Source organism: Hyla sarda, chromosome 4 (genome assembly GCF_029499605.1).
Source record: "Hyla sarda isolate aHylSar1 chromosome 4, aHylSar1.hap1, whole genome shotgun sequence".
In the NCBI taxonomy this organism is placed as follows: domain Eukaryota; kingdom Metazoa; phylum Chordata; class Amphibia; order Anura; family Hylidae; genus Hyla; species Hyla sarda.
Window position 1 is genome coordinate 304,035,857 of NC_079192.1, and position 21,084 is coordinate 304,056,940.

Genomic DNA, 21,084 nt, shown 5'->3' on the forward strand with positions numbered 1-21,084 from the left:
GGCGGCAACAAGTGGAGACCATAATGTGGCTGAATGACACAGCCTGGAGGTGGCGGAAGCATGAAGAGACCATAAAGTGGCTGAATGACACAGCCTGGAGGTGGTGGCAGCATGAAGAGACCATATAGTGGCAGAATGAGACAGCCTGGAGCTGGCATCAGCATGAGGAGAACATATGGTGGCAGAATGAGACAGCCTGGAGGTGGCATTAGCATGAGGAGAATAGATGGTGGCAGAATGATACAGCCTGGAGGTAGCATCAGCAGCATCAGGAGTCCTGAAAGTGACTCGGTGACAGAGTGGGGCAGTGGGTGGCAATATCAGTACCCGGTGATGAATTTGGGTGAAAAAAGGAGAACTTGGCATCAAATGTGTGGCATCAGGCAGGTGGCAGAATCCGAATAGTAGCTGAGGCAGGTAGGCAGAAGAAAACGGTCTCTTTTGTAAAAGTGTTAGTGTGCACAAGTAAGTATTGAGCATATGCATTACATAAAACTTAACTTTTAATAATTTTCTTAGGATAAAATGTATGTACTATATGTATATGTAATATATGTTTTTATTCAACAAAAGGAAAGGTGTGCAAAAAACACCATGTGCCACCTACACCACCAAGTACTGATGTGATGCAAAGATCTCTAAAAGGTGTAAGGGAACAACATATTGTCCATTGTAGCAGGCGGGGGTAAAAACTTCCCCTGTAAAGCCCTACTCTCGCCCTATTAATTCCCTTCTTGGCAAGTGTTACTCGCCATAAAAAGGGCAGCCCCACACAGGAAACTCTCCCTATTTCCATCTAAAAACCCTGGAGAATGGCAGTGTTTGTAGGTGGAAATAGGGTGAGGTTCCTGTGTGGCTGCCCTTTTTAGGGCGAGTAACACTTGCCAAGAAGGGAATTAATAATGCCAGAGTAGGGTCGAACAGAGGAAGTTTTTACCCCCACCAGTTACAATGGACCATACGTTGTTCCCTTTCAACTTTTAGAGGTCTTTTCATAAAATCAAAACTTGGTGGTGTAGGTGGCACATGGTGTTTTTTGCACACCTTTCCTCTTCTTGGATAAAAAAAAAAAATTGAGGTCCATATATTTTATCCTAAGAAAAGTTAAGTTATAGCTAATGCATTTCCTCAATACTTATTTGTGGTCTGATGTGGAGGAATTTCTGTAACTGGGGAGCAACACCTTAAATATGTTTTGCACTATCCATATTTGTGAAGTGTTGGTGTGGCACCATGGTCAATCTACTCTGATCCATCAGGCATTGCTGGGTGGAAATCCTGGCTGATCCATGCCTGATTCATCTTCACAAAAGTCATTCTCTCCACATTTTTCATGAACAGATGAGTTCTCCTTGGGGTTACTATGCCAACCCCCTCACCCGTCCCCCCCAACCCCCGCCCGCACTAAACACCCGCTCTGATGGCACACTACAGACCGGGCAGGACAGCTTTTACAGGGAAAACTCTGTTAGATGTGGCCAAAAATCAAGTTTGGTTGCTCAGAAGACCAGCGGATCTTCAAAGTGTGTTTGCAGGGTAATGTCAAGGTATGCCACCACCTGCTGGTTCAGGTCCTGCTCCAGGTCTACCTGCTGCTGATGAGTTGCTTCAGTATGTGGGTGAAGAAAGCTACTCTTCAGCGACTGTAGACTCAGGCTGCTGCTGATGGAGCTGGTACTGTTCCTGCCACCCCACCCCTACCAAGCAGCAATGGCAGTGGAAGGAAAGCACAGAGGCCCCCCGAGTCATACCTACGAGAGGATGGACGATGGCGCAGATAGGCATTGGCCAACTGACTAAGTAGGATCTCTCTGTAGTAGGTCAGTTTGTCCTCCCTCTCATTGGGTGTAAATAAGGCCCCCCTTTTGTGTCGGTAGCACAGGTCCAATAAGGTGGAGAGCCAGAAGTCATCCCCATGCCAAATTGTGACGATTCTGCGGTCACTACGCAAGCAGGTGAGCATGCATCGTGCCATTTCTGCAAGTGACTCGGAGGGACTCCCTGCCTCTATCTCGACTGCATACTGCCACGGTGTGTCTGGGTCCTCTGTCTCGTCTTCCTCATGACCCTCTGGCTCCTCTGGCTGCTCCTCCTCTCCTGTCATATGACTATAAAAACCGCCCATTTCGCAAAACCTAAGCTGTGCTCCACTGTCCCTTCCCCCTCCTCTTCCAGTTCAGCCCCCACAGGGCTCATGTGGCCGTGAGGTGTTGGCGACACATCTCCATTCCCCTGACCAGCCATCGTTTACAACACGTGCTGTAGTAAATGAAGCAGTGGAATGACGTCGTGCATCCCGTAATCCTGGCGACTAACTAATAATGTGGCTTCCTCACAGGGCCTGAGCAAACGGCAGGTGTCATGTATGACCTGCCACTGGTTAACATTAAAGTTACACAGGGGAGTCCCCCTATCCGCTTGGATCATCAAGAAATCGGTGATTTGTATAAACCGGTGATTGTTGGACCAACTATCTCTGTATAGTCGGTCCAACATATGGAGGGAGGAATTCCAAGATGTGGAAACGTCGCAAATGAGACTATGTTGGGGGATGCCGTTCTGACGCTGCAGCTCAAGGAGAGTGTGCTTTGCGGTGTACGAGTGGCTGAAGTGCATGCAAAATTTCCTTCCCATTGTTAGGATGTCTTGAAGATTGGGGGAACACTTCAGGAACCGCTTTACAACCAGATTGAACACGTGTGCCATGCAGAGCGCATGGCTCAGGCTTCCTTGTCGCAGTGCAGACAAGATGTTCTTCCCATTGTCGGTCACCATGGTTCCCATTTCCAGTTTTTGTGGAGTATGCGATGATTCGATTTCTTGATTAATGACTTTTAGCAGTTCCTCCCCTGTGTGACTCCGTTCGCCAAAGAAAACCATGTGAAGAACAGCGTGACACCGCCGTGCCCTGCACACATGTTATGCTGGAGAGGCACTGAGACTTGTCCATGCAGTGGATGCTGAGGACAGGGTGGAGGATGAGGAGGCAGAGTCGCACACTGTCACAGGAAAAACAGCCTGAGAGCGTGGAGGCGGAAGCGGCGTTACCTGTCCAAGTTGCTGTTGTGGCTGTGCAGGAACGACATTCACCCAGTGAGCCGTAAAGGACATGTATTGTCCCTGACCATAGTTACAGCTCCACACGTCAGTGCTGCCGTAAACTTTGGTACACACCGACAGGCACAAGGACTGGCCCACCTTCTGTTCCACAAAATTGTGCAGGGCTGGTATTGCCTCTTTCGCAAAGAAATGACGGCTTGGGACTCTCCACCTCGGCTCGGCACAAGCCATAAGTTCTTTGAAAGGTGCAGAGTCCACCACTTGAAAAGGGAGGGACTGCATCGCTAGCAACTTGGAAAGGAGCACATGCAGCTTCTGTTGCATGAGTGGGGGCATACTGTTGTCTCTTGGACATGGCTTCGCCAATGGATTGCTGCTGGAATGACTGACTCGAAGTAGGAGGAGCAGGAGCATCTGGAGCGACAGAAGATGGGACCGCTCCCTTCGGCTGAGGTGGTGGAGCTTTGGCTGGCTGAAACAGAGAGCGGCGTGCCACTGGGTGATGCAGCAGACTGGACCACAACTTCAGAGCCATGGTTCTCCCAGGCCTCTTTATGGTGACGCTGCATATGTTGACGCAGGGCCGTTTTGCCAACATTCACATCTTGAACGTGGCCAGGTTAACATCCTCCAGAAGCTTGATGAAAAACTGCCATGCCTCCGAGTAGCTGATTTCCCCCCCAACAGTCCGCACTGATTAACTGCTACTGCTACCGACTCCAGGAACCCCTGTTCTACTACCATCTGGAAAGGTAGGCTGCTGCAAAGCAGGTGGTCTACTCCGGGCACGTTTGGCTCCAGACTTCCCACTTTTGCCACCATGCTGACTCCCAACCATGCTGCCACTTTGCTGGCTCAGCTGCTGCCTCAGGGGCAACCTGCAACCCTTCTCTCCTGATGATGATGAAACCCCTTCTGCACCCGGCTCCCAACTGTGATCGGCTTCATCATCATCAAGTTGTGTCTGCACGTTACTGATGTCCTCCTCAGGTTCCTTAACAGTGTGTGCTTCAGGAGCCTGAACGCTCGGAACACCACCTCCCACGCCACTCTCCTCATCACTACTTGCCCGCCTAGCGGAGGAAGCTGCTGACTGTCCTCTAGTAGATTGTCCTCACTAAATAGTGGAGCTGAACCCACACCATACGATACTTCCGTGGGGGAGGGAACAGCATAGGACAGACGCAATGGGAGGACAGGGACTGCTCCCGGCCATGCTAACTGAGGGTTGTGTCTGAGGAACCCACCGACTGTTGATTGGGGGTGTCAGATGTCACTTGTGATGAAGTGGATGACCAAGTTAACCATTTGATGATGGCAGATGGGTTGCTGGTCAAGACACAACAGCTAGCTGATACCGGGAGCTCAGGCTTCTCGCTGCGACTCCTGCTGCCTCTCGCCCCTAGTCTGCTGCAACCTCTGCCTGCTCCTGATGAATTTAGGCTTCTGCCACTCCTCTGTGCACGTCCTGGCACTTCTCTGCTTGACATAATTAGTGCATATATGAAGGGAGGACAATGCGCTCCACTACGCTTAAAACAGTATTTGTCTAGAACAGCAGCAGGTGTGTACTTATGTCTGGCCTTTCTCAGTAACTAGGCCCTTAAGACTTTAATGGGAACAAAATGGTACACCGCGTAGATGTATGTACGTGGTATGCACTTATGAGGGAGTACAATACGCTCCACTACACTTAAAACAGTATTTGTCTACAACACCAGCAGGTGTGTACTTTTGGCTGGCCTTTCACAGTAACTAGGCCCTTAGGACTATAACAGGAACAAAATGGTACACCACGTAGATGTACGTACGTGGTATGCACTTATGAGAGGATTACAATATGCTCCACTACAATTAAAACAGTATTTGTCTACAACACCAGCAGGTGTGTACTTTTGACTCGCCTTTCACAGTAACTAGGCCCTTAAGACTTTAACATGAACAAAATCGTACACCACATAGATGTACGCACAGGTTACACTTAATACAGGACAATATGCTCCGCTATGCAACCTGTATTAGGCAGTAATAGCAGTTGATTATGGCTTTTAGTGCACTGCTCACCCTAACTGGCTGGCTTCTATTAGCTTTTCAGTTGTTGTACACACCAAAGCTGCAGAATAAAGTCGCTGTGTAGTACACCCAAAATTGCACTTTCTCTCTCAATCTCTCTCCCTACCCTATGAGTGCTTCTAGGCTGGATTTGGGCTTGAGGTGAATCGCTGCTGTAAAAATGCTTTGCTGTGCAACACTGCTCTCTGTCCCTCTCTCTCTTTTTGCAATAAAATGCTGATGTGACTGGCCGCAAGATGGCTGTCGATTATATAGGGCTGTGACATCACCTAGATAAGTGTCTAGGGCTGCAGATCTCCTTTAATTTTCATCCCCAGACTGTATAATCCTGACTATCTCCTGATATTTACTACCAGGTCAAACTATAACCCCATATATCTGGGAAAGGGAGAGCATCTCAAGAAACTGTTTTTACGCATGTAAAGTAAAGACCTGATTGATATAAGACACCCTTAATACGCACCAAAAGGCCAAATAAATTGATAATTAAACAAGAGCAAACAAAAGTCCTTACTTCAGTACTTACTTTTTGTGGTGCCTTAGGCAGAAGAGGCTATGGAGCAAACACTGTCAAGGGTAACGGGGGGGGGGGGGGGGGGGGGGACACCCCAGGCACAGTTGTATCTTTGCCATAATTTTTTGCAGGTTGTGGAAAAAAACTAGATAAATCCCATCATAGGAAGGAGGAGGAAGGGGTCCACAAGCAATAGTTTATAGGAGCAATGGGGCCATAACATTAGAATATGTGAAAAAAGGGAGCTATAGGCATCAGTTTCTGTGAGAGATGGGGTCCAAAAGTGTAACATATGTGAGAGGAAAGTCATAAGTAGTGTTGAGCGGCATAGGCCATATTCGAATTTGCGAATATATGGACGAATATTCGCTAAATTCGCATATTCGTAGTATTCTCGTTTTATTTTCGCATGTGAAAATTCGCGTATGCGAAAATTAGCATATACAAAAATCAGCATAAGCGAAAATTCGCATATGCGATAATTCGCATATGCAAATGTTTGCATATGCGAAAATTCGCACACCAGTCTCACACAGTAGTATTAGAGCCTTCTTTACACCACACAAGCTGGAAGCAGAGAGGGGTGATCCCTGTGATGTGTACTGTGGAAAAAAAAAAAAAAAAAACAGGAATATTCGTAATTAAGAATATATAGTGCTATATTCGCGAATATTCGCGAATTTGCGAATATGCAATATTCGCGAATAAACTAGTCATAAGTAGCAGTCTATGTGTGAGAGGGGGCCATGGGTGGGAGAGTACGTGAAAGAGGAGGCATTAGGGAAGTCTTTGTGAGAGGGAGGCCTTTAGTGCAGTTAATGTCAAAGGGCAGCAGTCTGTGTGAGAGAATTGGCCATGAGTGGAGTCTGTGAGAGAGGGAAACCATAAGCAGCAGTCAATATGAAGGAAGGTCCATGAGCTGCAATCTATGTAGGTGAGGGCACCATAAGTGGGATTCAAGGCAAATGGGCATTCATGAGTAGGGTCTAAATGAAAGGAGGACCATGAGCTGCAGTCTATATGAGAGAAATAGGGCTGTGAGCAAAGTCTTTATAAAAGAGAGGGGTTAGCAATGACTGCCAAACTCTCTCAGAAAGGGAGGCTATAGGCAGAAGCTGTGTGAGAGATTGAGGCCATGAGTGGCAGTCTGTGTGAAAGAGGAGGTCCTGAGTGGGAGTTAAAGGGGGACTGTAAGCAAAGTCAATATGTGAGAGAGGGGCCATAAGCAGGAGTCTATGGGAGCATGGGGAGTATATGTGGAGGGGGGTCTTTTGGTCTGATTTGGGGTCTGAATTAATTTTGAGGTTTGGCCTGGGGCCTAATATTTTTTAGTTTTGCCCCTGATGTGTCACATAAGAAAGTTCTTCTTAGTGGTTTTGCACACTAAACTACATAAAACTTTCAGGACTTCTCCTACTAACAAATATTTCATTTATCTTTTATTTTGCCAACCGTATAGAGATCAGAATTAAAAAATGTTGCATCCAATAATCCTGACAGGTGTCGAGCTGAAAAACCAGAAGAGGAAAAAAAGCAGCCAAAGGCTAATTTCTCTGATATATTTATCTCGAATTACAGACGGGGTCGACTCTCTATATAATGAGCCTCGAAGAATATGACAGGGATTTCTTAGCTCTAATTAGTGGTTGGATTTCTCTAGAGGAGAAGAAGCTTTGTGGTTCAGAAAATGGACAAACCGTCAGATAGTCTACTCTCGAAGATGTAAGGATGATGTGAGCAAAGGCTGGATCACAGTGATAGGAAATCGTTCACATTAACAAATGCTCTGCTGCAATCATTGCCTACATCTAGATAACCAGGTATGTAGACTGATGTTAGTTAGGAAGATGTATTGGTTTGTGTCTTTCCGTTTTGGGTTAATGATTTTTATAGGGCTCTCTCAAATGCAATTTCATACCATGTATCAAGTGCTTGCTATTTTGTGGTACTAAGAACTGCAGTGCAGACAGAATTCCTATTACTGTTCTGTCACAAGACACTAACGAGGAGTCCAGTAAATTCTAGAACTAGCAGAGCAGATAAGATACTGTTTTTATCACATAAAATACCAAAGTATATGACAGCAATACCCATACAATCCCATTTGTGACTCACCTCAGCTGTCTATCCCTGCAGACTGCCACCATCACTAGAAGGTTACCCAGAATGGTCATCAAGATGACTGCTGAGATGAAGGTGATGAGCACTATCTTCTCCCCCACACCAAATCCCTCTTGTACTCTATTAGGGACAAAAACAAAGTGGCAAAATTAAACATGGCACAGGATGGTGAAAAGGACTATAGAATAGTTCCGATAGTAATTTAATATAAATACTTTGACAACCAACCAGGCCACACAGGATTGTACCCATCTCCTGAACGGTAAGTATACCTTGTTATACAGAAACAAATCCCACTCAAGAATATCCTTGAGATCGCTCAGGTGGTGGGCTCTTTTAGGGATACATCCTGGTACTTATCAAGGGGAATAGCAGGGTCCTTAGGCTGCCAACAAATCTCATAACGGCGCTTCCTAAAGTGAGTTGTGTGGTGCTACATAGTGGGGGGACCGTTCTTCGCTTCTTTCATTACCCTTCAAATTTTGATTTCTACACGATTCGCGCTCTCTGTCTTGGTTGCAGGGATCATTTTTCATTTTCTTAGCAGAATATGAGTTGTAGGGGAAAGAGGGGGGGTTTGTGTGGGATTGTTAAAGTTCTACAGAGTATGTCGGTTATAGACACTAGCAGATTTATCCATGACACACATTGTATGGTTTACTGTTATATTGTACCGAGATGGGGTGGTTCACCTCCTATGTATACTCCTCTGACATATTTGTTTCCTGCTACCAAGGAGCTGTCTACATAGATGCTGTAGTCATATAACAACATGGAATTTTCAATTCAGACTATCCTTGCAAAATTAACTAGATTGTTACTTTTGCAAGGAAACATACATGCTCACATAATGTAATATGTGTATTTGTGTTAAATTTTGCTTCTGAGAGTGACTACAGAATGGTAATGGGATTAAGAAGTGGTAATGCAGGATGCCAACCTGTCCGGGCATGCAAGGACAGGGACACTTAGACTGGGTTCTGTGGAAGCAAATTTGAGTAGAACCCCATTTGTATGTGATGCCAACCTGTCCGGGCATGCAAGGACAGGGACACTTAGACTGGGTTCTGTGGAAGCAAATTTGAGTAGAACCCCATTTGTATGTGATAATAAATACAAAAGCCCCAGAATCAGCTTTAGATTTCAAACAAAGTATAAATATTAGGTGACCATATAGAACAATACAATCTAAAACAAATGGTGAAAACACACAATCAAGTTGAGTTGAAGTTTCCTTACATTTCAATGAAAGTCTTTTATTACCAACTACTGGAAACGGATGTGATGTAGTTCCGAAAGCTGGCCAGTAGAGTACCCCTTTAAGGCCATTGTTCAATACATATGATTGCTGGCTTGCATTGTGATCTTGTTGCACCAGTCTATAGATGACTATTGTTTTCTTATGGTTTTGTGTGGATCCCCCCCCCCCGTGTAGAGTTCAGGATGCTTTTAAAGGTGGGTAGTTTTTAACATCAGAGGGTTTCTCTGTACTTGTTTATATAGGAATTTTTGGGGTTTTCGTTAAAGGAGATTTGTATTATATTATTTATTGTGTCAGGTTTTAAAGGTTTAGTATATTGGTTTTTAACTGACAGTGGACTGGTGCTAGATTTGTATAGGTTTTTGACTGTTTCAAGCATACACTAAATGAATAACAAGGTATAATATAACCCTGACCTGTTTATTGTTAGCGCATGATTGTAACAATATAAACAGACACAACTCATTATAATCATATTAGCATACTACTACTAATGAATACTATAACTAAAGCGTGAAACATAACCTTTCATTTCTCAGTTAAAATAAAAGACAAATTCAGTATCACACACACAATAGTGAAGACGTAATATAAGATTTCAGAATGGCAGATCTAGAATTTGGAGCAAGGAAACACTGTCTAGCCTATATTTTTTTGTGTTTATATGGCTGAGTTGAGCAATTTTTATTAAATTGCACCAAAATATGCACCGAAAAACGCATGCAATGTGCCGGGTGCCCCCAATAGATTTTATTGGGAATGTGCATTGGTGTACACATTGTGAACTGTGGCACATATTTACATATAATAAATATTCTAAGAGTATTCTGAGTAGTAAGCATGATGAAAACATACACAGGATTTCTTAGCTCTAATTATCTAATTAGTGGTTGGATTTTATCACAAATGCTTTATGATTTTGGGGGGGAGGGGAGTGGAGGACAGTTGGGGTTTAATCTGCATCTATGACCCCAATAAAAAAAACACAGTCAAAAGGATAACATATGTGACAGAATTCTGAGGCAACCCTGAGCATTTCTGTCATATATTTTGCAACAGATTTTCCTTCTATCTGAAAAAACAAAAACAAAAAAAAAAGGTGGTGTGTGCACATGCCCTTAAATAGTTTATTGATTGCCCTGTGCAGTAACATAATATCTCTCAGCTTGGAAGCCATATTTCCCTACTAGTAATTGTCACAATTATATGTATATGAAATCTATACTAGTTTATTTTCATATTCTACATGGCCTCGTAAACTGTGTGCAGTTACAGCATACACTGCGCTAGACTGCTGTGGCGGTCCCAAACAGCCCACTGAGCTAACCGGCAGTAGTTTACTTTCACTTTAGACGTGGCGATCAACTTTGAACGCTGCGTCTAAAGGGTTAATAGCATGCAGCACCATGACCAGCGCTATTAGCCACAGGTCTTGGCAAACTGTGGCCCGCGTTATAGAACGGAAGAAGACTCAGGGCGTACAGGTACGCCCTGAGTCCTTAAGTGGTTAACCTCTTGGGGACGAAGGGCATAAAGGTACGCCCTTGCTCCCTGTACTTAAGGACAGCAGGAACCCCGTGCAAATGCCCAGGGGGTCCTGAGACCCCCCCCCCCATGTCGGCGATCACCGCAAATTGCCTGCGAATTCACCCCGGCGATTTGCGGCTATTCCGGGTCATACGGGTCTCCGGTGACCTGGAAAATAAGGTTGTCCAAGACACCCACAATCCCCTTGAAGGGATAGGAGTGAGATGGCAGGGGTGCCACTACTCCTATCCCTGCTATTGGTCGTCTAGAAGCGACGACTAATAGCAGATCGGGGGTGGGGGGCCCACCCACAATTGGCTGGGAAGAACGGGGAAAGCGACGAAGACCGGCGCCGAAGGTCCACTTACCCATCGGCGGTGGCAGCGGGTGACGATCGGCGGCAGCAGCGGGCGACCATCGGCAGCAGAAGAGTACAGCAATGCAGCTCCCTGGATCCTACGGAAGCCAGTGAGTTGCCTAGCAACATCTGGTGGGCTACAGTCTGAAACCACTATACAGTGGTCTCTAAACTGTAGCCCTCCGGATGTTGCAAAACTACAACTCCCAGCATGCCCCGACAGCTGTTTGCTGTGTGAGCATGCTGGGATTTGTAGTTTTGCAATAGCTGGAGGGCTACAGTTTGGAGATCACTGTGCAGTGGTCGCTAAACTTTGGCCCTCTAGATATTGCAAAACTACACAACTCCTAGCATGCCCACACAGCAGATTGCTGTCTGGGCATGCTGGGATTTGTAGTTTTGCAACATCTGGAGAGCCACAGTTTGGAGATCACTGTGCAGTGGTTTCTAAACTGTAGCAGTTCAGATGTTGCAAAACTGCAAATCCCAGCATGCCCAAACAGCAAACAGCTGTCTCGGCATGCTGGGAGTTGTAGTTGCGTACCTCCAGCTGTTGCATAACTACATCTCCCAGCATGCCCTTCGGCGATCAATACATGCTGGGAGTTGTAGTTTTGCAACAGCTGGAGGAACATTGGTTGGAAAATACTGAATTAGGTAACAGAACCTAACTGAAGGTTTTCCAACCAGTGTGCCTCCAGCTGTTGCAAAACTACAACTCCCAGCATGCACGGTTTGCCCCCCGCATGTGAATGTACAAGGTACGTTCACATGGGTGGGTTTACAGTGAGTTTCCTGCTTCAAGTTTGAGCTGCGGCAAATTTTTTGCCGCGGCGCAAACTCCTAGCGGGAAACTCACCGTAACCTGCCAGTGTGAATGTACCCTAAAAACACTACACAACACTAACACATAATAAAGGGTAAAACACTACATATACACACCCTTGCACTGTCCCCCCCACCTAATAAAAATGAAAACGTATCGTACGGCAGTGTTTCCAAAACGGAGCCTCCAGCTGTTGCAAAACAACAACTCCCAGCATTTCCGGACAGCCACAGACTGTCCAGGCATGCTGGGAGTTTAGCAACAGCTGGAGGCACCCTGTTTGGGAATCACTGGCGTAGAATACCTCTATGACTACCCCTATGCAATCCCCAATTTAGTCCTCAAATGCGCATGGCGCTCTCTCACTTCGGAGCCCTGACGTATTTCAAGGAAACAGTTTAGGGCCACATATGGGGTATTTCCGTACTCGGGAGAAATTGCACTACAAATTTTTTACCCCTTATGAAAAGGAAAATTTGGGGGCTACACCCGCCTGTTAGTGTAAAAAAATAAAACATTTCACACTAACATGCTCGTGTTGCCCTTTATTTTTTATTTTCACAAGCGGTAAAAGGAAAAAAAGACCCCCAAAATTTGTAACACAATTTCTTCCAGGTGCAGAAATACCCCATATGTGGGCGTAAAATGCTCTGCGGACGCACAACAAGGCTCAGAATTGAAAGCGCACTATGTACATTTGAGGCCTAAATTGGTGATTTGCACAGGGGTGGCTGATTTTACAGCAGTTCTGACATAAACGCAAAAAAATAAATACCCACGTGTGACTCCATTTTGGAAACTACACCCCTCACGGAACGTAACAAGGGGTATAGTGAGCCTTAACACCCCACAGGTGTTTGACGAATTTTCATTAAAGTTGGATGGGAAAATGGAAAATGCTGGTGTTACCTTAAATTTTTCATTTTCACAAGGGAAAATAGGAAAAAAGCCCCCAAAATTTGTAATCCCATTTCTTAAGTAAGAACATACCCGATATGTGGATGTAAAGTGCTCTGCGGGCGAACTACAATGCTCCATTGGGCTTTTGGAGAGAGAATTTGTCTGGAATTGGAGGCCATGTTTTTTTCCAAAGCCCCCATAGTGCCAGAACAATGGACCCTCCCCCATGTGACCCCATTTTGGAAACTACACCCCTCACGTAATGTAATAAGGGGTACAGTGAACATTTACTCCCCACAGGTGTCTGACAGCCCACTGTTCCAAAGATCTGTCAAACGCCAGTGGGGTGTAAATACTCACTGCACCCCTTATTAAATTCTGTAAGGGGTGTAGTTTCCAAAATGGGGTCACATGTGGGGGGGGGTCCACGGTTCTGGCACCACGGGGGGCTTTGTAAATGCACATGGCCCCTGACTTCCATTTCAAACAAATTATCTCTCTAAAAGCTCAATGGCACGCCTTCTCTTCAGAGAATTGTAGTTTGCCAGCAGAGCACTTGGGGTTACAAATTTTGGGGGTCATTTTTTAGGGGGTCATTTTGGGGGTCATTTTCTCCTATTACCCCTAGTAAAAATGTAAAATTTGGAGAAAAAAATGCATATTTGTGAGAATTTTTTTTCATCCATACATCCAAATTTAACAAAAAGTTGTCAAACACCTGTGAGGTGTTAAGGCTCACTGTACCCCTTGGTACGTTCCGTGAGGGGTGTAGTTTCCAAAAGAGTATGCTGTTCTGGCACCATAGGGGCTTCCTAAATGCGACATGCCCCCAAAAACCATTTCAGCAAAATTTGCTTTCCAAAAGCCAAATGTAACTCCTTCTCTTCTGAGCATTGTAGTTCGCCCGCAGAGCATTTTACGTCCTAACATGGGGTGTTTCCATACTCAGAAGAGATGGGGTTACAAATTTTGGGGGGGGCATTTTCTCCCATTACCCTTTGAAAGAATGGTAAATTTGGGGAAAAAACTGCACTTTAGTGAAAAAAGAATGTTTTTTCATTTTCACGCCCAACTTCAACGCAAAGTTGTCAAACGCCTGTGGGGTGTTGAGGCTCACTGTACCCCTTGTTACATTACTTGAGGACTGTAGTTTCCCAAATAGTATGCCATGTGTGGTGTTTTTTGCTGTTCTGGCACCACAGGGGCTTCCTAAATGCGACATGCCCCCCAAAAACCATTTCAGCAAAATTTGCTCTCCAAAATCCCATTATCTCTCCTTCTCTTCTGAGCCCTCTAGTGCACCCACAGAGCACTTTATATCCACATATTCCTTTACTCGAGAGAAATTGGGTTACATATTTTGGTGGGCTTTTTCTCCTTTTACCCCTTGTAAAAATAAAAAATATGGGTCTACAAGAACATGTTAGTGTAAAAAATGAAGATTTTGATTTTTCACCTCCACTTTGCTGCTATTCCTGTGAAACACCTAAAGGGTTAACAAACTTTCTGAATGTCATCTTGAATACGTTGAGGGGTGCAGTTTTCATAATTGAACTGGTCCCTGAAAAATTAAGATTTTGAAATTTACTTGAAAAATTTGAAAATTGCTGCTATACTTTGAAGCCCCCTGATGTCTTTAAAAAGTAAAAACATGTCAACTTTATGATGCAAACATAAAGTAGACATATGTATATTTTCCTTACAAGCAGAGAGCTTCAAAGTTATAAAAATTGTAAATTTTCAAATTTTTCATTACATTTTGGAATTTTTCACCAAGAAATGATGCAAGTATCAACGGAAAGTTACCACTAACATAAAGTAGAATATGTCACGAAAAAACTATCTCTGAATCAAATTCATAAGTACAAACATCCCAGCGTTATTAATGCTTAAAGTGACAGTGGTAAGAATTGCAAAAAATGCTCTGGTCCTTAGGGTCAAAATGGGCTCGGTCCCCAAGGGGTTAACTATGCTTTGCAGTGTTATTGTTAGTGTTATCTATGTTCATAGTATAAAAATGATGGTTTTAGAAAAATCTCTTCTCTAGTATTTGAGGTAATGTGTGTGACTAGGGATTCCCTAAAATACCTACTATATACAGTGTCTATCCTATTTTCTTTTCAGGTGGCTGTCTTTTATCCAGGAGATCAGATCTCAGCTGTGATCACTGTAGAATGCAACAGCTGAGAGGTTTATTCTTTCTGTTATAGACACAGGGCATGGAGGTTAATAGCATTTAAACAGTAGGCTATGGCACGCTTAATTTTCTCAATGAAAAGGATTAATCGAATCACATGGTAAAAACTCATTTAAACATTATATTTCCTGGCAGTCAGCCTTTTGAATGCGTATAAATGATTAGTTTTATTTCCAAACTGATATCTACTAGGGTTAATTTGAATATAATTTTCTATTAAAATGTATGAATCTCTGAAGAAAATGTATACCTATCACATCACAGAAAAAAAATAATGCTTAAATGTTACTCATTAGGTTATGCAGATTCTTTAAATGTCTTTTTTATGTGTCTAGCTTCTGTATTGGGCTGACAAATCACTCTGTTTTTCTGCTCACTGATTCTGACATCCCCTGCTCAGGAAGGGGCGTGTCCGAGGGAAGCACTAAGCCCACCCTCACTCACCATGCATTCACTTCTGTTCTGAGCCTGCTGTGCTGTGCTGCGTCTCCTCATCTAATCACTGCAGGCTGCTCTTTAGCCCCCTTTTCTCTGTTTTCAGACAGGAGTCTAACAGAAATTACATGAGTGAGCACAGAGGAGTGCTAGTCCCTCCTGGCCTCACTCCTTGGAATTTGTCCCAGCCTGTCCTTCAGCTGGGACAAAGATGATACTGCCGGACACAATTATGTTTTGGATAGTATAGGAGTGGTCTTTTTTTTTTATAAGTTATGATTTCTGTAAAAAGAAGATATATTTTTTTATGAAGTACTGGATATTAGAGGTTAATGTTTGCCAAGATGTACAACATATAAAAAGTTTTTAATTCTGACAGTGCCCATTTAAGTCCAGTTAATGTTCATTGTAGATTGTAAGCCCTGGGGGACAGGGCCCTCTCTCCCTCTATATCAGTCTGTAATTGACTCTGTGTCATGTTAATATTACATATTTTAACCCTTATCATATGCACAGTGCCCTGGGACCAAGCGAGTAATAATAATAATTATTAAGAAAATAATAATAAATTAGCTGACTGTGTAATACAAGGAGACTTGTACACATGCCCCGACTACCAACTTTGATGCATTTTTCCATTACAACATGTCCTTTAGGAAAGCAGGGAAAATATTTTTAATTTAAGTGGCTTTAAGTGGTTTTTAATTTAAGATTTTTACATGCACATGAAACTCTTGGCACTAACCAAATGTGTTAAATAGTTGAGGAAACATGTCTTGTTTGTAATTTGTATTAAAGAGGTGAAGTAAGCTGCAAAATTTTCACACATTTAAGTGCCACAAGTTTTGCAAGCACTGCCCAGCATGGAGTGCCAACAACCCTTCCATGAGATTTTTACATGACAAGTCTCATGTATTCAGTTGTAGATTCATTAATGAGATTTTTCTGTAGAAGAGAAATATTGGTGAAACTAAAATAATTTTTGGGGCTCAAATCAGCTGATCGAGTCGATCATGTCTTTGAAAAAGGAAGCTTTACTATGATGAGTTGCCGTCGACAACAAAGACAGTTTGTCCCAATGTGATTTTCTTAGCTGCTTAAATTATTGATTTTTAATTATTAAAAATTTCTCAAGGGCGGCCATATTGAAGTCTTCCCTTTTAGTTCCTTATTGGTGCTTATGTTTATTTATAGAGTGTATAGCTTTCTCTAAGTCTCCCGCAGTACAATAAAGAAATCATTAAATTGCCATTTGTTTAATTAAAAAAATAGGACTTTGTTCATCCTGTCCTTATCTACACAGAAAGTGATCTGCATAAACTATAAAGGGTCAGTCAATTGTGTTACAAACACACAATAATGATAATTTGTAATAATAAAATTAGTAGTAGTGGCAACCTAATTAAAATAATATGTCACTCAATTTTTACAATCATTTTTAGCGGAAACATTTTTTGTTTCTGTATTTATGCTACAAGTTTATTTGTAGTTTTGAAGGAGTAGCTCCTAGCACTGCTTCTATGCCAGACTGTGGCAGACGTCATTGAAAACTGTGTAGGGGAAAAGCTGCCTTACGGCATTTTATTTTGTTAGCCAAGACTTAGGACAGTTAAAAGAAAGAAATATACTCCTTTCATGGTTTAGAAAATAATCTGGAGGTGTAAGATCAGGTTAACGTGTTTGCCAAACATCTTGAAAGATCCTGTGCACAGACACATTACACAATAACCCTCAGTTATAGTCCATAAAAAGGGGGTACAGAATCAATGCACAATAATAACTAGTGGGAAACATGGGATGCATTTTCCATTATTTTATCATGCATTGATGTCATTGGTAATGCTCCACAAGCTTGACATAGTCTTTTTCTGTTATCAGGTTCACTTGTTTAGCTATGGCAATGAACAAACAGATTTAATGAATAAGCTCTTTAGGTGTCCATCACTATCTTTAATACACTGCTCAAAAAAATATAGGGGACACTTTAACAACACAATGTAACTCCAAGTCAATCACACTTCTGTGAAATCACTCTGTCCACTCAGCAACACTGATTGGCAATCAATTTCACATGCTGTTGTGCAAACTGAACAGACATCAGGTGGAAATTATAGGCAATTAGCAAGACACCTCCCAATAAAGGAGTGTTTCTGTAGGTGGTGACCACAGACCATTTCTCAGTTCCTATGCTTCCTGGCTGATGTTTTGGTCACTTTTGAATGCTAGCGGTGCTTTCACTCTAGTGGTAGCATGAGACGGAGTCTACAACCCACACAAGTGCCTCAGGTAGTGCAGCTCTCATCCAAGATGGCACATCAATGCGAGCTGTGGCAAGAAGGTTTGCTGTGTCTGTCAGCGTAGTGTCCAGAGCATGGAGGCACTACCTAGAGACAGGCCACTACATCAGGAGACATGGAGGAGGCCTCAGGAGGGCAACAACCCAGCAGCAAGACCGCTACTTTCGCATTTGTGCAAGGAGGAGCAGGAGGAGCACTGCCAGAGCCCTGCAAAATGACCTCCAGCAGGCCACAAATGTTCATGTGTCCACTCAAACAGTCAGAAACAGACTCCATGAGGGTGGTATGCAGGCCTAACCTCCACAGGTGGGGGTTGTGCTCAACACTGTGCAGGACGTTTGGCATTTGCCAGAGAAAACCAAGACTGGCAAATTCGCCATTGGCGCCCTTTTCACAGATGAAAGCAGGTTCACACTGAGCACATGTGACAGACATGACAGAGTCTGGAGACACAGTGGAGAACGTTCTGCTGCCTGCAACATATTCCAACATGACCAGTTGGTGGTGGGTCAGAAATGGTGTGGGGTGGCATTTCTTTGGGGGGGGCCGCACAGTCCTCAATGTGCTTGCCAGAGGTAGCCTGACTGCCATTAGGTACCGAGATGAGATCCTCAGACCCCTTGTGAGACCATATGCTGGTGCGGTTGGCCCTGGGTTTCTCCTAATGCAAGACAATGCTAGACCTCATGTGGCTGGAGTGTGTCAGCAGTTCCTGCAAGAGGAAGGCATTGATACTATGGACTAGCCCGCCTGTTCCCCAGACCTGAATCCGATTGAGCACATCTGGGACATCATGTCTCGCTCCATCCAACGCCACGTTGCACCACAGACTGTCCAGGAGTTGGCTGATGCTTTAGGCCAGGTCTGGGAGGACATCTCTCAAGAGAACATCCACCACCTCATCAGGAGGATGCCCAGGTGTTGTAGGGAGGTCATACGGGCACGTGGAGGCCACACACACTACTGAGACCCATTTTGACTTGTTTTAAGGACATTACATCAAAGTTGGATCAGCCTGTAGTGTGGTTTTCCACTTTGATTTTGAGTGTGACTCCATATCCAGACCTCCATGGGTTGATAAGTTTGATTTCCATTGATAATTTTTGTGTGGTTTTGTTGTCAGCACATTCAACTATGTAAAGACGGAAGTATTTCATATGATTAGTTCATTCATTCAGATCTAGGATGTGTTATTTTAGTGTTCCATTTATTTTTTTGAGCAGTGTAATAGGAAAGAGGCAATTTTCCCTTAAAAAATGTCTGGTATCCCAGTAACAGAAAAAATAATATTCCATTACCGTAACTTATAATTGTTCAAAATCAGCAGTATCTGGACACTTATGGCATATCCACATGCCCTAGGCCCCGCCAGAGGTGCTCAGGAAGTTGAAGACACAAATTCGATATCATACATATACACTTTGATTCATTAAAGGGGTACTCCAGTGGAATTTTTTTTTTAAATCAACTGGTGCCAGAAAGTTAAACAGATTTGTAAATTACTTCTATTAAAAAATCTTCACCCTTCCAGTACTTTTAAGCAGCTGTATGCTACAGAGGAAATTCTTTTCATTTTGAATTTCTTTTTTGTCTTGTTCACAGTGCTCTCTGCTGACACCTGATGCCCATATCAGGAACTGTCCAGAGCAGCATAGGTTTGCTATGGGGATTTTCTCCTGCTCTGGGCATTAGGTGTAAGCAGAGAGCACTGTAGACAAGACAAAAAATAAATTCAAAAAGAAAATAATTTTCTCTGTATCATACAGCTGCTAAAAAGTACTGGAAGGGTATAGATTTTTTATTAGAAGTAATTTACAAATCTAAGTAATTTACAAATCTGTTTAACTTTCTGGTACCAGTTGATTTAAAAAAAAAAAATTCCACCGGAGTACCCCATTAATAGTTTATTGCTATCATGCATATTTGCACATAGGTCTGACGCTGTGGAGGTCAGATTTTAAGTTTATACATATAGGTTTTGTTTTGATATATAGCCTGTGATTTTAGCTGGAAATGAAAGTGTTAAATTGCTGCTATTTAAAGGGGTACTCTGGCGCTTAGACATCTTATCCCCTATCCAAAGGATAGGGAATAAGATGCCTTATCGCTGGGGTCCTACCGCTGGGGACCCCCCTGATCTTGCACGCAGCACCCCAGTTAAAATCAGTCCCTGGAGCATGTTCGCTCCGGGTCTGATTACCGGCAACCACAGGGCCAGCGGCGTGCGGGTGCTGCGTGCAAGATCACGGGGGTCCCCAGCAGCGGGACCCCCGCGGTCAGGCATCTTATCCCCTATCCTTTGGATAGGGGATAAGATGTCTAAGCGCCGGAGTACCCCTTTTAAGAAGCCTCCTCATCTTGTACTGACATGCCTGATGAAGCCGCACATGCGTGGTGAAACGTGTCGCATTGTTACACTGTTTTAGATTAAATCGTATATCCTACCTGTGGTTGTTCCTGTCAGTGCCGTATTTCAAACCTGCAGCTCCTTACACAAGTCCCCGATTTGAAGATACAAATACTGGGCTACCTGAGCGTTAATGTTATTTTGTGCTTAAAATTTGTCTAAGCCTTTTAGTATGATAGGCTTGTAAAGGTAATCTGTTACACAGATCCATAATTCACATGGTAGTGAAAGTTTGTAGGTTATTTTATAAATTGCTGATTTTGCTGGGATTTGCCATGGAAGGTCAGACATTCCTCCTGCAGTGGCTGCATCAGGGGAAATGTAATATATTATGCAGACTATTCAGATGACTCATGCAAAGCTGCTTTCTATTCTATCCTACATTGGATGGATCTCAAAAAAGAGATGTCCTCTATGATTACCATATGTCCTAAAGGGCATATGGAAAGGGATTGTCTTTGCTGATTTAACACAAATCCAATTTTGCCTTTTTGTCGACCTTCACAACACAAACTATAATTCACTTTTGATGAAAAATTTGGCTGAAGATTAGAACTGATGGGCCCTTCAGTAACATGTAACTTGATAGCAATCTCTTGAATGGACAAAGTAACAATCTTTCTTTACAGATTTGGAAACCTTGGATTGACTATAGCCTTTCTGGCATGTCACTTTTTCACCTCACATTATTATTATGATTGCATGTCCATCCATGCCTGTTTGACTACACACTTGCTAGTTGGTTTCCATCATTGTTCAGCCTGTTCCCTTTATTTTTAATATGTCAAGGCATTTTCTGACTTTTTTTTTTTACTTTCCTCCTTCTTTGTATATTTGTCTGCAGTAAAATATTGTCCAAAAAATTACCTATATGCCAGCCTACTGACAGCCATTGGATAGCTTTTGCCATTTCTAGCATATTTCTAAATCCCTTTAATTACCTAAATGACTCCTTACTTCAGAAAAAAGCCTTAAACATTTTGCTGCACTAGGTGTCTTACATCCATTTAAACTGCTCCTGCCTGTTGTTAGGCAAATCTGTTTCTAGTAGCAGAAAGACCAACACGGATCTCAGGGAGTGGGGGTGGGGCTTAGCTACTGCTATGTA

General features: G+C 43.3%; 1 protein-coding gene across 4 annotated transcripts in view; it reads right to left on the reverse strand.

The window, feature by feature from the left end:
- HTR4 (5-hydroxytryptamine receptor 4) overlaps positions 1-21,084 on the reverse strand; it is a 511,510-nt gene that overhangs the window by 222,936 nt on the left and 267,490 nt on the right. For all 4 annotated transcript variants that reach the window (XM_056574737.1, XM_056574738.1, XM_056574740.1 and 1 more), the window contains one exon: positions 7,763-7,888. In XM_056574737.1, coding sequence (XP_056430712.1) covers positions 7,763-7,888 — 126 coding nt within the window. The remainder of the gene's footprint in view (positions 1-7,762; positions 7,889-21,084) is intronic.